This window comes from Indicator indicator, chromosome 41, assembly GCF_027791375.1.
Source record: "Indicator indicator isolate 239-I01 chromosome 41, UM_Iind_1.1, whole genome shotgun sequence".
Classification (NCBI taxonomy): domain Eukaryota; kingdom Metazoa; phylum Chordata; class Aves; order Piciformes; family Indicatoridae; genus Indicator; species Indicator indicator.
In genome coordinates, this window is record NC_072050.1 from 454,399 (window position 1) to 469,671 (window position 15,273).

A 15,273-nucleotide genomic window follows, 5' to 3' on the forward strand; every position below is an offset into this window, starting at 1 on the left:
GGCAGACAAGGCCCTGCTTGTGCCTGCACTGAGGTTTATCTCTGGCCATGTTCCCAGGGATGTCCTGCTCCATGTAGCATCCTTGGTTCCTCAACCAGCAGCTGCAGGCTGGGGTCACTCTGACAGACACCCATGGGGTCCTGTGTGGGCTGCACCCCAGAGCCTGGGCTGGAGGTGGCCCATGCTGGGGTAGGAGGTGGCACCTGGGCTGGAGGTGGCCCATGCTGGCACCTTGCTGAGTTCCTGAGGAGGTTTTGTGTCTGGTGTCTGCTCCATCCATGCTGGAGCTGGTTGCTCAGGGGCCACATTTTCCTCTGGGTCAGACTTTGCAGGCCAGTGTGAGGCTGTTCAGTTTGGGTTTCACTGGGGACAGCTTCACAGCCCCTTCCAGTTGCCTCTCTTGGCAGCTGACCTGCGGTGAGCACCAGCAATACCTTCAGTGTTTCCTAACTGGGCTCCAGCTTCTCATTTCCTTCTCTCTGTGCCACCTTATTTGCAGAAGGGAAGGGGCTGGGTGCTCTGGGTGTCACCCTGCCATGCGAGGTTGCTGTTCCTAGCCCAGTCCAGCCATTTCTGGGGCTAAATATAGACACTCAGTGTCCTTCCTGAGCCAGGGGACGGAGCAGGCTGAGCTGCAGCCATGCAGATGCTTTGCAGGATCAGAAATGGTCCCAGCGCTGCCTGAAGCCAAAGGCTTGAGGGGTTGGCAACTGAAACGTTGGGTGAGGACCTCGCTGGCAGCTGGGACCTGCTCCTGTGGGACCTCTGCTCACGCTGGGGACAGTGGGAGGGTCAAGATGAGCCTGGGGAGCATCAGCCTGCGGCCAAGGTGAGAGCAGCTCGGTGGTGGCCAAAAGAGGTGGACTGAGGCGCTGGGGAATTGCAGGTGGCTGGGAAGGAGTCTAATTGAGTTGGAAGCTGCATCTTTAATCGATGGGACTTAATTAGGCTCTTGCAAGATGCTGCTTCTCCAAATGAGAACGCGGCAGGGATGGGCAGGCAGTGACAGGCAGGTGAAGGGTGAGGGGAGCCAGCAGCTTGCTGGGCACCTCCTGGGGGGCTGCTGCCGTGGCTGGGTGGGGGTGGGCAGGGAGGTGATTCCTGCTTTTATCCTTCCTGCCAGACTCGGAGCTCAGGGCTCCATTCCTTCATGATGGAACTGAGGAGGAGGATGTCAGCTGAGGAGGGGTGGGGGGGTGGGTGATGAAGGCTTTCGAAGCTCTCAGGCTGCAGCTGCCCTGGCCGGGGTGGGGGTGGCTGGGCTGCGCCTGCCGGGAGCTGCCAAGCAAATTGTTATTTTAATCTGCTGAGAGCTCTGAAGGCAGCCACCGCCTGCCAGGGGTGACAATGATGCAGCATCAATCTCCTGCGAGGGGTGACAATGATGCAGCTCTTTGTTCGCCGCCACCGCAGCCGTCTCGGGCGCCGGCACCCAGCGCTCGCAGGGTCCCGGATTCCACAGCCCCTCCTTGGCACCCGGCGCCCCTGGTGCAAGTGCCACCGCCCCGATGGGCATTGCCCGGGGCTGCCTGACCTCCTGCCTCTGTGTCGGACTCTGAGGGGGTCCCGGTGTCCCTCCTTCCCTTCTCAGCTTGTGGTGCAGAGCCCCTGGCTGCTGCGGCGGCAGGAGCTGGCACCCTGCGGCTGTGCCTGGCGATTGTCTCCTGCTGGCTGTGCTTGGAATTTGGATGTGGTGGCCTGAAGGATTGCCCGGGAATGAAAGGCACTGAGGGTCTGGAGCGGGGCCAGAGAAGGGCAACCAAGGTGGGGAAGGGGCTGGAGGCTGGTGAGGAGCAGCTGAGGGAGCTGGGGGTGTTCAGCCTGGAGAAGAGAAGACTCTGGGAGGACCTTAGAGCTGCCTCCCAGTACCTGAAGGGATCCTACAGGAAGGCTGCAGAGGGACTTTGCATGAGGGTGTCTGAGACAGGACAAGGGGGAATGGTTTGGAGCTGCGGAAGAGCAGGGCTGAAGTGAAGCTGAGGAAGTTCTTCAGCAGGAGGCTGGTGAGACTCTGGAACAGGCTGCCCAGGGAGGCTGTGGATACCTCCTCCCTGGGGGTGTGCAAGGCTGAGAGGGGTCCCTGCCCGTGGCAGGAGGTTGAAGGACAGGAGCTCTGAGGTCCTTTTCAGCCTGAGTCATGTTCTGATTCTGTGATGGTTGTGCCCACCCTGAGCTGCCACAGCTTCGCGTGCCAGCTCGGTGCTGGATCCATCTCTGCCGGCAGCTGGGGGGGGCTGTGAGGGCTTCCTGCCGGCACGGTGCCGGTGGATTGTTTGCAGAAGGAAGCTTTTGGCTTTAGTGCTTCCCGTGACAGCCACCTTCCCGCAGCCCAGGCGGATGCCGCGGGGCACCGGGGCAGGTGCCGTGCGCTGAGGTGTCCCGGGGCCGCCTGCTGCCTTCACCCTGAGCCATTCCCAGGGCATTCCCAAGAGGGACATTTCCTTCCCTGGTCCTGAAATCGTGACCTGAAATGTCTGCAGACTCCTGGGACAGTCTCCTGCCTACCCCTGGGGACAGCTTCGGGGGGAGCAACCCTTGGTCAGCACTGGCACCACGGCAGACCCTGGCCACCACCACTCCTTCCAGGTGGATTCCCTCAGTGTCTCCTCTCGTGCCCAGAGTGTTCTCCCTCTTCTTGTTGTGGCATGGGTGGCACAGTGGCTCTGTGACCTTGTCCTCCCCAGAGCTGTGAGATGCTTCCTGGAGCAAGAACCTCAGAAGGAGGCTTGGTGGCTGGAGATGAAGTTTGTTCTCCAGGTCCTTCCAGCAGTGCCCAGTGAGAGGACAAGAGGCAGTGGGCACAGACTTGACCAGAGGAAATTCTACCTAAAGATGAGGAGGAACTTCTTTGAGGGTGTCAGAGGGACCAGGCTGCCTTGAGAGGTGGTGGAGTCTCCTCTGGAGTCACTCAAAACCCACCTGGATGCCATTCTGTGCACCCTGCTCCTGGTGACCCTGCTCTGGCAGGGGGGTTTGGACTGGGTGCTCCCCAGAGGTCCCTTCCAACCCAACCATGCTGGGATTCTGTCCCCATCTCTCTCCTCCCCCAGAGCACCCCACATCCCCTGGGGGCAGGATGGGGGAGTGAGGAGGATGACTCCTCCTTGAGGTAGGACCTGCAGTGGTGACCACCCTGTGGTGCCCCCCACGAGCTGGCCAGGATCACCCTTGGCACGGGGGCTGCGTTCACATGGGCAGGTGGACCAGAATCCAGAGCAGGTCTGCACAGGGGACAGCTCCTCGGGAATAAAAGTCCCTTTGTGCCAGATAATTGAAGTGCTCAGAGCCTGCTAATTATTCCGGGATAAAAGTGACTTTTATTCCAGCAGAATGGCCTCTCAAAGGGCCCTTTCTGCCCGCTCCAGGGGCACAATAGCAGCTCTGCTCCGCTTCCCAATCCCAGACAAAGTCCTGCTCTGCCGAGCCAGCGAAATGGAGTTGACTGAGGAATTAAGGCCAATGGCTCTGGCTGGGCTCCAGGCCTTTGAAAGCCTTTGGCCAGCTGATGCCTGGGCAGGAGGGAAGCCCAGCACCCAAGCACAACACCAATCGTGACATCCAACCCCAGCACCCAACTATGGCACCCAGCCCTGGTGAATCACAGAGTGCTGGGGTTGGAAGGAACCCCCAGAGACCATCCAGTCCAACCCCCTGCCAGAGCAGGGGCACCCAGGGCAGGGCACACAGGAACACAGCCAGGGGAGGCTGGAGGCTCTCCGCACAAGGAGACTCCACAACCTCTCTGGGCAGCCTGCTCCAGGCCTCCAGCAGCCTCACACCAGAGAGGTTTCTCCTCCTGTTGAGGTGGTTCCAGTTTGTGCCCCTTGTTCCTTGTGCTGTCACTGGGCAGCACCAACCAGAGCCTGGCACCTTCATCCTGACCCCCACCCCTCAGACATTCACAGACACTGATCAGGTTCCCTCTCAGCCTTCTCCTCTCCAGACCAAACAGCCACAGGGCTCTCAGCCTTTCTCCACACCAGAGCTGTTGCAGGCTCTTCGTCATCCTCGCAGCCTCTGTTGGACTCTCTGCAGCAGCTCCCTGCCTCTTGAGTTGGTTTCATCACCACCCCAGAACCATTCAGGTTGGCAAGACCTCGAGGATGCTCCATTCCCAGCAGTGACCCAGTAGCACCATGGCCACTGACCCTTTGATGTTGCCTTGGCTTTATATCACCTTTGATTCCCCCTCTCCCCTTTTCCTTTCATTTCTTTTTCTTTATTTTTTGTTTGTTTATTTTGGCTTGGTTGGGATTTTTTTTCTTATTTTTTCCTTTTGTTTTCTTTTCCTTCTTTTTTTCCTTAAGTTATTTTTTCCCTCTTTGTTCTTTTCCTTTCCTTTCTTCCCTTTGTTTTTTTCCCTTTCTTCTTTCCCTCCTTTGTCCTTCCTTTGTTTTTTTTCCTTGTTTTATTTTCCTTGTTTTTTTTTTCTTTTTCCTTGGGTTTTTTCCTTGTTCCCCCCTTGTTTTTTCCCTTGTATTTTCCCTTGTATTTTTGCTTTTGTTTTTATTTCCTTCCCTCCCCTTCCCACCCCCTTGTTTCCTTTTCCTTCTTTCCTTTTCTCTATTTTTTATTTCTTGTCTTTTTTCCTTATTTCCCCTTTCCTTGTATTTTGTTTTCTAGTTTTTTTCCCCTTTATAATTTTATTTCTTTGTTAATTTTTTCCCCTTGATTGTTTTCTTTTTTTATTCTCATAGATTTTTTTCCCCTTTTTATTTTTTCCCTTTTGTTTTGTTCTGTTTTTTGGGTTGTGGGGGTTTTTTTGTTTGTTTGTTTTTTTTTTTCATTTAAATTGCAGATAAGCCACAAAAAGAGAAAGAAATCCCCAAATTCCAGGATTCTTCCTTGAAAGCCTTTCCACTGCCTGGCTGGAGCCTGCCCCTCCTGCGCCCCCCGGGTGGGCTCAGCCTCTTCTCTTCCCCTCCTGGTGCTGAAGAGGCTGTGGCCTGGGTTCAGCTGGTTCCAGCCTCAGCTCATTCTCTGTGGAGCATTGCGAGGGGCTGGAGGCAGCACTGAGGGGGAAAAGAGGGAAGCAAGGGGAGCACAGGGGGGGACATGCTCCAGCCTCTGGATTTGATTTAAAATGCAAATCCCTGGGCTAGGGGGGGGCTTGCTCTTGGATCATTATTTTTCCTTCCTTTTTTTCATCTTTCTTTTTTTTCTCTTTTTTTTTTTCCTTTTTATTTCCTTTTTATTTTCTCTTTCCCCCCCTTTCCTCTTTTTTTTCCCTCTGTTTTTTTCCTTTTTTTTTTTTGTTTGTTTCCTTTTCCCCTCTTTGTTTCCCTCTTTGCTTTGCTCTCTATCAAGTCAATATTGATTTAGTCTTTGGGCAGCCGCTCCCCTCGGTGCATACCTGCGGCTTTTCCAGTGGGAATGACAGAGCAGGAAGGGCTGGGAGTGGAAATGGCCAGGATCAGATATGACCAGGAGCAGCAATGGCTGGGAGAGTGCAGGAATGATTGTGAGCAGAAGTAGGCAGGAGTGGGAAGGGCCAGGATTGGGCACAGTTTGGAGCAGGAATGGCCAGGAGCAGGAACAGCTGGGAGTGGGAACTGCCTGGAGCAGGAATGGTTGGGAGCAGAAATGTCTGGGAATAGGAATGGCTGAGAGCAGGAGTGACTGGGAGCAGATATGGGCAGGAGTGGGAAGGGCCAGGAGTGGGAACAGCCGGGAGCAGGAATGGTCGGGATCAGAAATGGGCAGGAGTGGGAAGGGCTGGGAGCACGCAGCAGGATCTGGTTTAAATCTTCCCCTTGGATGGGGCCGGCTGGAGGAATGGCAAAAATGCATCGGAGCTGTTTGGGAAGCTCCTTTTTAAAGGCAAAGCAAACAAATAAGCCTCACTTTCCCCTTCCCTGCAGCAATTTGCCTCCCAGCCTCAGGTCCCTTCCCCTCTGCGGCTTCGTGGAGCTGCAGATCCTGGAAGGTTGCTGTTGGTCATCAGCTCCTTCTGCATGGGGCCAGGTCCTGGCAGGGGTTCAGGGTTTTGGCATCAGCTGCCCTGGTTCTGAAGGAGCTCAGGGGTCTCCATGTGCCTCCAGCTCTATCTTGTGGGAAGCTCTGGGAAGTCCTGCACCTCAGGGTGCAGGAAAGTGACAGGTTGTGGCTTTTGGGGAAGCCAGGGGTGGTGGAGCAGGGACATGCAGGTGACTGATTCTTGGGCTGGGTTCATTGGGTGCCTTGGATGCTCTCCCAGTGTGAGAGTCCCATGGGTCCTGTTGCCATGGGACTGTGCCAGCATCTCAGGGGGGGTCCCACAAGGGCAGAGGCTTGGCTGTGGTTGGGGAGAGAGGTCCTGGAGCTGTGGAGTGCTGTGGGAGCAGAGCAGCAGCTTCCCCTGTGCCTTGAGGTGCCTCAAACCTTGGCATGTGCTGGCACACCCATGGTGCCATGGTGGTGACCTCACCACGGCTCAAGGGGGCTGGAGCCTGTTGGGTGCCACCTTTGCTGGCCAGGACTTTGCTGCCCCCCCTGCTCCAGGCTCTGATGGTTTCTCACCCAGCTTTTGCCCTCCAGAAGGACCTGGCAGATGTTTCTTTGGCCAAGGCAGAGCGTTGGGAGCCAGGAGCATCCAGCTGGCTGTGCCCAGCACTGGTGCCCGGCTGTTTGCCTGGCATGGGGCGGGGGGCACGCTTTGGCCAGCTCCTCACCACGTGGGTTGGGTTGTGTGAGCGTGGAGCTGGGGATGGCAGGAATGTGGAGTGGGTTTATTTTGCTCCCTCTCATGCTTCCTTCTCCCCTCACAACATCTGGTTTGCAAATCAGCCTCATTCCAAGTCCCTCTTTATGGTTTCCTCTGCGAGGCTGCTCACCTCCTCCCGAGACCAGGAGGAGGAGGAGGAGGAGGAGCTGGGCTGAAGAGGCTTTGCTGAGGGAAGTTCTTGCCTAGTTTTGTGGTTTGCTTCCAGCCTCTCAGTTTTTTCCCTGCTGTGCCCATCTGCACCAGAGGCTCTCTGGCTTCTGCTCAAGGTGAAGCCCTCTTGCTCTTCAGCCTCTCTGAGCTGTGGATTGCCTTGAGCAGAGCTGGGATGGTTTTGGTTGTAGGTCTCTTATCAGCCTTTTCCCAACCCATTGCACTCAAAGCCTCTGGGGATCCATGGCCGTGGAATGGACACTACCTGAAGGGGCTCCAGAAGAGCTGGGGAGGGAATTTGGACAAGGTCTGGGAGTGCCATGATGAGGGGGAATGGATTGAAGCTGGAGGAGGGGAAATTGAGAGTGAAGATGAGGAAGAAATTCTTGAGAGTGAGTGAGAGGAGGCACTGGCACAGGTTGCCCAGGAAGGCTGTGTCTGCTTCCTCCCTGGAGGTGTTCAAGGCCAGGCTGGATGAGGCCTGGAGCACCCTGGGCTGATGGGAGGTGTCCCTGGCAGAGCAGAGTCACCCAGGGCAGGTCACACAGAACACTTCCAGGTGGGGTTGGAATTTCTCCAGAGATGGAGACTCCACAACCTCTCTGGGCAGCCTGCTCCAGGGCTCTGCCGCCCTCACAGTCCAGAGGCTCCTCCCCATGCCTGGATGGAGCTTTCTGCATCCTACCTGGTGCCTCATTCCCACTTCTTGCACCCCCCTGGCCCTTTGGGGCTATTTTTCACCCCCATTTCCCACCCTGTGTCCCCTTTGGGTGCCTTGCCAGCAGGGCTGTCTCTGGAGCTGCCAGGGTGGGACGTGCCCCCCAGGCAGGCTGCTGCAGCTGTCCCTGCCATGCTCTGAGCCTGGCATTGTGCAGCCATGAAGGCTTCTTTATGCTCCTGCTGCTGCTGCCTTCCGCAGGGAACTTGGCTGCTGCTGAAGGCTGCATTAAGATTCACCTCCTCTGATTGTCCACCTGGCATTGAGGCCCCCAGCCCCTCTCCAGGGCTCTTCAGCTGGCTGGGCACAATCTGTGCCAGGCCAGAGCTGCCCAGCATGGTCTGGCAGTGCTGGTGTTTGGAGGTGGCACTGATCCTGCTGCTGGGCAGCAGCTCTGTCCCAGGGCTGCTGGCTCCAGGGCAAAGCAGGGTCCTGGCCTGGGTCTGGTTTCTCCTCCCAAGGGCTGGGAGCCACCTCCTGGGGGTTTGTCCTTCTCTTGCAGGTGTGCCCTCGGTGGGCAGCTGAGAGCCAGCAGCTGAGCTCAGCCAGGGGCAGATGGTGGCCACTTGGCCTCATCCAGCAGGCTCCTGGGTGCTGGCTGCGGTCGCTGGGGTGCTTGTGGCAGCCGTAGGTCACTTTGTGGCTTCTGGAGCCCTGGGTGGATGAAGGAGAGCAGGAAATCCCGTGGGAATGTCTGCTCTTTGCTGTGGTTTTCCTGGTGGATCTTGCATCTGCTGCACTGTGCTGGGGATGGAGGCAGCAGAGGAGCTCTGGGCTGTGGGGGTGGCTCCGGAGCAGGGATCTGCTGGTGCCCGGGCAGAGGATGGGCACAGGTGCCCAGGTCACCTCCTGCCCACAGAAGAGCTCTGTGGGCTGCTGGAACCGGGCAGGCTTCATCCATTTTGCTGTGGCCAGGGCTCCATCTTGGCTGCTCCCAGCTCCCTGTGGAGCTCCTCCCGTTCCAGCGCTGCTGGTGCCGTACCGGGGAGGGAGCCGGGGTGGGGGTAGGGGGGCGAGGGGGTGCTCCTCCATCTCACCAGTGACACCCCCCTGCCACCCCTCTAGTGCAGCCTGTGCTGGGCAGGGTGCAGTGAGACCCTCCTTTTGCAGCCCCCCCCCCCCCGCTGACCCTCACACCTCCTGGGCAGAGGATGGATGCAGACCCCCCCAGCTCCCTTCTCCCCCTTCCTCCTCCTGCTGCTGCTGTGGTTCACAAACCTCACTTTGAGATTTGTTCTCCTTTGGCTTTTTTTTTTTTTTTTCTTTGCTGTCCAGCAGAGAGAAAACAAAACAAACCCAATCCAGCCCAGCCTGCCCTTGGCTCCGGCGAGCAAACTCATCCGAGTTAAACGATCTTTCAAATCTGTTGGTGCCTCCTGCATCTCAGATCCTGGTTGTTTTTTCCCTGTGTAATTAATGCTTCCATTTCAGCTTTTCCCCTCTCCTTAGGGGCAGGGTTGATTGATCCGCTGCCAGCCTCCACTTCTCGTCCTGGACCAGTCGATGGAAACCATCCCCAAAGCCAATTCCATCCTTAAGTGACATCTTTTGTTCTCCTGGGGAAGGGACTGATCCTGGTCACTGTCCCTCTCTCTTCTTTCCCTGCAGCACCCAAGACCTGCAGCCCCAAGCAGTTTGCCTGCAGGGATCAGGTCACCTGCATCTCCAAGGGCTGGCGCTGCGACGGCGAAAAGGATTGCCCGGATGGCTCCGACGAGGCCTCCGACATCTGTGCGTATGCCCTGCCAGCCTGCCCTGCCAGCCCTGCCAGCCTGCCCTGCCTTGCCAGCCCTGCCTGCCCTCCTTTCCCTTTCTGCCTTTCCCTTTCCGCCTTTCCCTTTCCGCCTTTCCCTTTCCCTCTTTTCCCTCTCTTCCCTCTCTTCCCTCTCTTGCCTCTCTTGCCCTCTCTTCCCCTCTCCCTTCACTGGTTCCTGTCCTCCCCTCTCCTGCTGCATGCTCCCTCCATAATCCCAATGTGGTGGAGTTTGGAAGGGACCTCTGGAGCCAGGTGTGGTTGGAAGCTCTGCAGAGAAGGAGACTCCACAACCTCTCTGGGCAGCCTGCTCATACTAAAGTTTCTCCTCCTGCTCAGCTGGTATCTCCTGGGCTCCAGTTTGTGCCCCTTGCCCCTGGTCCTGTCCCTGGGCACCACTGAGCAGAGTCTGGCCCCTGGTTCTTCCTCCCCAGGGTCAGGACCCTCCTCTTGCCCTGGTTGAGCTTCCTGAGGTCCCACACAGGTGGCATCACACAACCTCTACCTCAGCTCTTTCTTCCTTGGCACCAGCAGCTCCAGCACCTCGGGGTGGAGTGGGTGGTTGGGCACCACTCAGGGCAGGCATCCACCTGTCCATCTGTCCATCCTCCCTGGCTGACCTCTTTTTACCTCCACAAGGCTGAGGATTTGGCACAAGGGCTGGGCCTGGGGCAGTGGCTGCAGGGAGGAGTGAGCCAGAGCTGTGCTGGCATCAGGACCCTGCCCCAGCTGTGCTGCAGTCAGGATCCCTCTGTTCCTTCAGTTTCTCCTTCTGTCTGCTGGAGGAGGCCAGTGGCCATCCAAGTCCTGTCCTCTGCTCCCAGGACCCTTCTTGGACTCCTGCTTCTTGGTGTCCTTGACAGAAAGGTCTCCTCCAAAGGCAGTTTTTGGTTTGGCCCCAGGGTTATTTATTTCTTAAGGCAAAATGATGCAACCATCCCCTCCGTGGGAGGGAGGAGGGGGTTGGGGTGGGGGTTGGGAAGGGCTGTCTGGCTCCAGTCAATCAGCAGCCCTGGAAAATTACAGCAGGAGGACTTGGAAGCCCTTCCCTTGCTGGAAGAAATCCATCCTGACTGACAGCTTCTCCACCCCATCCACCTTGACAGGTGAACGCAGGATGGAGCCTTCTGATGCTTCTCCCTCTTCCTCTTCTTCCTCATTCTTCACTGTGAAGGCTCAACTGGTAGAGCCCACAAGTGCCCACTGCAGACCCTCAGCTCTGGGAATGCTTTTTGCCTTAGGAGTCCCTTGGTTCCCTCCCCAGCCTCAGAAGTGACTGCTGAGGTTTGAGGATCCAGAGGGTCTTCAGCCAGGACCACGTTGGCCTTCCTGGGTACAGCTGGAGGTGGCTGCTTGGGTAGGACTGGAGACTGCTGCCTGCTCCTGCCCAGATTTGCTGGAGCAGAGCCTGACCTGTCAGCACATGCCAGGACTCTCAGGCTGGCATCTCCAGGGCTTCCAGACCAGCTTTTCTCTCACCATGTTGGCACTGAGCTTCTCATCCAGCAGCTTCTCCTCTCCAGTCTCAATCTGCCCTCTCCCAGCTCAAAGCCATTGTCCCTTGTCCTGGCACTCCCAGCCCTTGTCCCAAGTCCCTCCCCAGCTCTCCTGGAGCCCCTTCAGGTACTGGAAAGCTGCTCTGAGGTCTCCCTGGAGCCTTCTCTTCTCCAGGCTGAGCAGCCCCAACTCTCCCAGCCTGCCCTACAGGGGAGGTTCTGCAGCCTCTGCTCATCTTGGTGGCCTCCTCTGGCCCCTCTCCAGCAGCTCCAGGTCCTTCTTGTGCTGGGGGCCCCAGAACTGGAGGCAGTGCTGCAGGTGGGGTCTCAGCAGAGCAGAGAGGCAGAATCCCCTCCCTCAGCCTGCCTCTGTCCCTGACTTCTGTGCAGGGTTTCTCCTCCCTGGGGAATCCTTTGGAGTGTTCCTGGCACTGCTCACATGTGAGCTGAGCACAGGAAGGGTTCCCTTTCCCTGCTCGTGTCTGCACGAGTGGCTCCTGCCCAGTTCCTGCCCAGTCAGTCGAATTTTCACTCCTGGGAGGGGAAAATCTTGGCCAGGAGCCTCTCTGCTGTCAGAAATCAAAGGAGCTGAGGGGCTCTGCAGGATGGATTTGCTGTGCCTGGGCTGCAGCTGGCATCTGGCTGCTGTGTCCTGCCTGGCTCTGTGCCCAGAGCTCTCCCGGCTCAGCTGGGTGCCCTGGCCTGGCTGGGCCTCTGTCCATGGGCAGGGTGCTTGAGCTCCTGCTTCTCTTCCTCATTTCCTCACTGGAGGTGACTCTGCAGTTCCACAGCTTTCAGCCCCTTGGATGTTTGCAGTTCATCAGCCTGAGGTTCAGGAGGTCTCTGGTCCTGCTGCCAGCGTGGGCCCTGCTCAGGGGTCAGACACATCTTGAGCAAGACCTGCAAAGCTTTTGCTCTGCTCTTGCTGCTGGGAGGGCCCAGCAGGACCCATCCTGGCCAAGCTGTGCCAATGTTTGGCTGCTGGTCCCACTCCCAGCTGCTCCTGTGCCCATTCCCCCCCACTGCATTCCCCCACATCCTCAATCTTCTGGGCTGCTGCCAGATCAACTCCAGGCTGCCTTTGCAGGAGGAGGATTTCTGCTTTTCTTCTTTCCTTCTCTTTTTTCCCCTCCCCTGTTGTTTCCCAGGTGCTTTGGAGAGGTTAGAAGTTCCTGCCCTGTTCAGCTCCTTGGGGTGTCCCAGGGGCTTGTCACATGTGATAAATTGGCTGCTTCAGAATGTGCCAAACACAGGCAAAGGCAAACAGTGGCTGGGAGATTAAATCCTGCTCTGCCTGGGATAAGTGGCTTGATCCAGGCTCTTTGCAGGGCAGATATGGACATAGCAGAGCAGCTCTGCCTGCTCAGCTCTGCCTGCTCAGCTCTGCCCTGGGTTTTGGCCCCTCCATGCTTTTGGCCCCTGGATTGCTGACAATTCATTAAGCTCCCATTTGTACCCTGCAGTGTTGCCCTGCAGCCTTCTCCCTGACAAACAAAAGCTGGGAAGAAACTCACCCAGAAATCATCTGCTGGGTGACCTGGGCTGGGAGTAGAGGAGAAAGCAGTGGCCTAGCAGTCCTGAGCTCCATGGCATGGGTTGGGTTGGAAGGGACCTTAAAGCTCATCTAAGTTCCAACCCCTGGCCATGGGCAGAGACACCTCCCACCAGCCCAGGTTGCTCCAGGCCTCATCCAACCTGGCCTTGATGGGGCAGGAATGAGGCTGGATGAAGGAGTGCTGGAGGAGGCTGAGCTGGCACAGTGCTGGGCTGGCACAGAGTGTGGGGCTGTCCCCTGCACGTGCTGCAAGGTTCCTCTCCAAGGAGCTTATTTAGGACAAGCTGCAGCAGTGGAGCCTGAGCTGAAGGTGACTGCACTGCAGAGCTGCCTGAAATGGGACCATGCCCGGCCAGGGCCTGGGGTGTGCTGTGGGTGCCCTTCCCAGGGCCTGCTGGGTGCCTGTGCTGAAGGACAGGAGGTCCATGGGGAGCTCAGGAGCTATTTCTGCCACTGTGCCCATGCCAGCAGGGCTGGGAGCTGCCTGCCCTGCCGCTGGGAGGTGAGGCACTGCCAGCCACAGCCTCCCTGGGATGCCTGCGGGGGCTGGGCTGCAGGGGCTGGGCTGCAGGAGCTTCAGTCCTGTCCCTTTGGTGACTCTCTGCCTTTTGCTGCCCTGCAGGTCCCCAGAGCAAGGTGTCCCGGTGCCAGCCCAACGAGCACAACTGCCTGGGCACGGAGCTGTGCATCCCCATGAGCAAGCTCTGCAACGGCCTGCACGACTGCTTCGACGGCTCCGACGAGGGCCCCCACTGCAGGGGTGGGTGCCTGGGCTGGGGGCAGGACCATGGAGCCATTGGGGTTGGAAGAGACCTTTCAGGCTCACCAGGTCCAGCTCTTAACCCAGCACTGCCAGGGCACCACCAAACCGTGGCCCTCAGCACTGCATCTCCAAGGCTTTGAAACCCCTCCAGGGATGGAGACTCACTGGATGGTGGTTGGGAGAGGGCTGTGGATGGGGGTGGTCTGCCCCATGAGGTTCTGCCCTTGCTCCTGTCCTCCCCCCGGGGTGCTTAGGGACATGGCCTAGTGGTGACCTTGCAGTGCTGGACTCAGGTGATCCTGCAGGTGTCTTCCAACCAAAGATGTTCTGTGACTGTGATATGCTGAGAGTCAGGAGGTCCCCACCTGTTCCTGGCTGTCCCTGGTTGTCCCCACCTGTCCCTGGCCATCCCTGGTTTCTGGCTGCATGCTCTGAGCCCCATGTTGGGCTGCACTGTGCTGCCCTGTGCCAGGGCTCCAGGGATTATCCCATGGCTGTGGTGCCCACTCCTGAGCCTGCAGGCCAGAGAATAGCTGCATTGTGTCCTGGCTCTGCAGGCAGGCAGGGGCTGAGCTCTGCTGCAGAGGAGGGACAGCAGCAGGAGCTTGTTCCTAATTTCCAGGAGCTTTGAGCCCCCTCCTGTTGCTAATCCTGCTGGAAGCCTCTCCTGGTGCCGCCTCGCTGGGCACAGATTAGTGGCTCAGGAACATGTCCTGGGCTGACCCCCAGCTGGGGCTCTCTGGGCTCTGCTCCCCTGCCCACTGCCCACTTTGTCCCATCCCAGCTGCAGGACCTTGCACTTCATGTCTCGAGGGATCCAGCCCAAGGGATCCAGCCCAAGGGATCCTTTCCTCCTGCCCAGTGCTGGGCTCCAGCTCCTCTCTGCTGCCCAGCTGCCAGGGCAGAAGCAGCCTGGGGGGGGGGGGGTTCTGCAGCTGGCAATTAACATTTTGCTAATTGTTCTCGTTAGCCAGGGTGGGGTTTGGTTTCTTACAGCATGTGGCCAGAACACACGAGGTGAGGGCTGGGTGAGGGCAGGTCCTGTGTGGTTGCTGCTCACAGGTTTGGGCATGTTGGGGACACAAGCCCTGGCTGTGCCAGATGCCAAGGTCCGGCCGGGCAGGGCTGGTGGTGCCACCCTGCTGAGGCATTTCCTTGCAGCTGGGTCTGAGCCCAGCCCCAACCTGCCTCTGCCCCAGGCTTGGCTCGGGGAGGGAAGTTGTTACCTTGCTTGGTGCTGCTGGAGCATCACCTCCATCCCCATCTCCTGTCTGTGTGCAGGGCAGGAGGGAGTGGATGGAAGCCTGAGAAGGGAAATTCAGAGTGGGGATGAGGAAGAAATTCCTGGGAGTGAGGGTCTGGAGGCACTACCCCAGGCCTGCAGCTTGGGGCACCCCTTGGTGACCTCCTGTCCCCTCTTGTGTCACAGAGCAATTGACCAACTGCACGGCACTGGGCTGCCAGCACCACTGTGTGCCCACCCTGGCAGGACCTGCCTGCTACTGCAACAGCTCCTTCCAGCTGGCAGAGGACCGCAGGAGCTGCAGAGGTTGGTGTGGGGTGGGCACAGCTGGCACCAGGGCATGGCACAGGCAGCTCCTCGAGCTGTGGTTGATGCTGTGGTCTAGGGGCATGACCACAGGGACCTGGGACTCAGCAGGCCTTGATCTTGAGGAGGGAACATGGGGGCTGGTGGGGTGGGAGTCTGGGGAGGGATAGGAATGGGAATGTCATGGGATGTGACTCATGGGGTAGGACTCTGCCTTCCAGCCACTGTGGATGCAGTGTGGAGTCTGGGACCAGGGCTGGGCTGGGACATGCTCCCAGTGGAGAGGATGCTGGACAACAGGAGAGGGTCAGCGTGGAGCAGTGGGATCAGTGCCTGGAAGTGTGAGGTGGCAGCAGCTCCATCTCCTTCCTCTCTGTGAGCAGAGCTGAAAGGAGCCTCTGTCAGCTCCTGCAGGCAGTGCTGGGGCCACAGCTCCTCGCTGGGGACTCTTTCATCTGGCAGAAGAAAGGCACCAGCAGGAGCCTGGGGAGCTGCAGAGCAGACACGTCCAGGTTGCAGATGCAGGAGCAGGGCTGGGGCATAATTCTGCCTGGGGAAGGCTCCTCCATGGGGCTGGAGCTGCCCT

At 58.2% G+C, this 15,273-nt stretch overlaps 1 protein-coding gene across 1 annotated transcript in view; it reads left to right on the forward strand.

Moving 5' to 3' along the window:
- Positions 1–2,337: 2,337 nt before the first annotated feature.
- LRP1 (LDL receptor related protein 1) overlaps positions 2,338–15,273 on the forward strand; it is a 69,857-nt gene continuing 56,921 nt past the window's right edge. Inside the window, exons 1-4 of the mRNA XM_054397081.1 lie at positions 2,338–2,359; positions 9,180–9,302; positions 12,998–13,135; positions 14,568–14,687. Coding sequence (XP_054253056.1) covers positions 2,338–2,359; positions 9,180–9,302; positions 12,998–13,135; positions 14,568–14,687 — 403 coding nt within the window. The remainder of the gene's footprint in view (positions 2,360–9,179; positions 9,303–12,997; positions 13,136–14,567; positions 14,688–15,273) is intronic.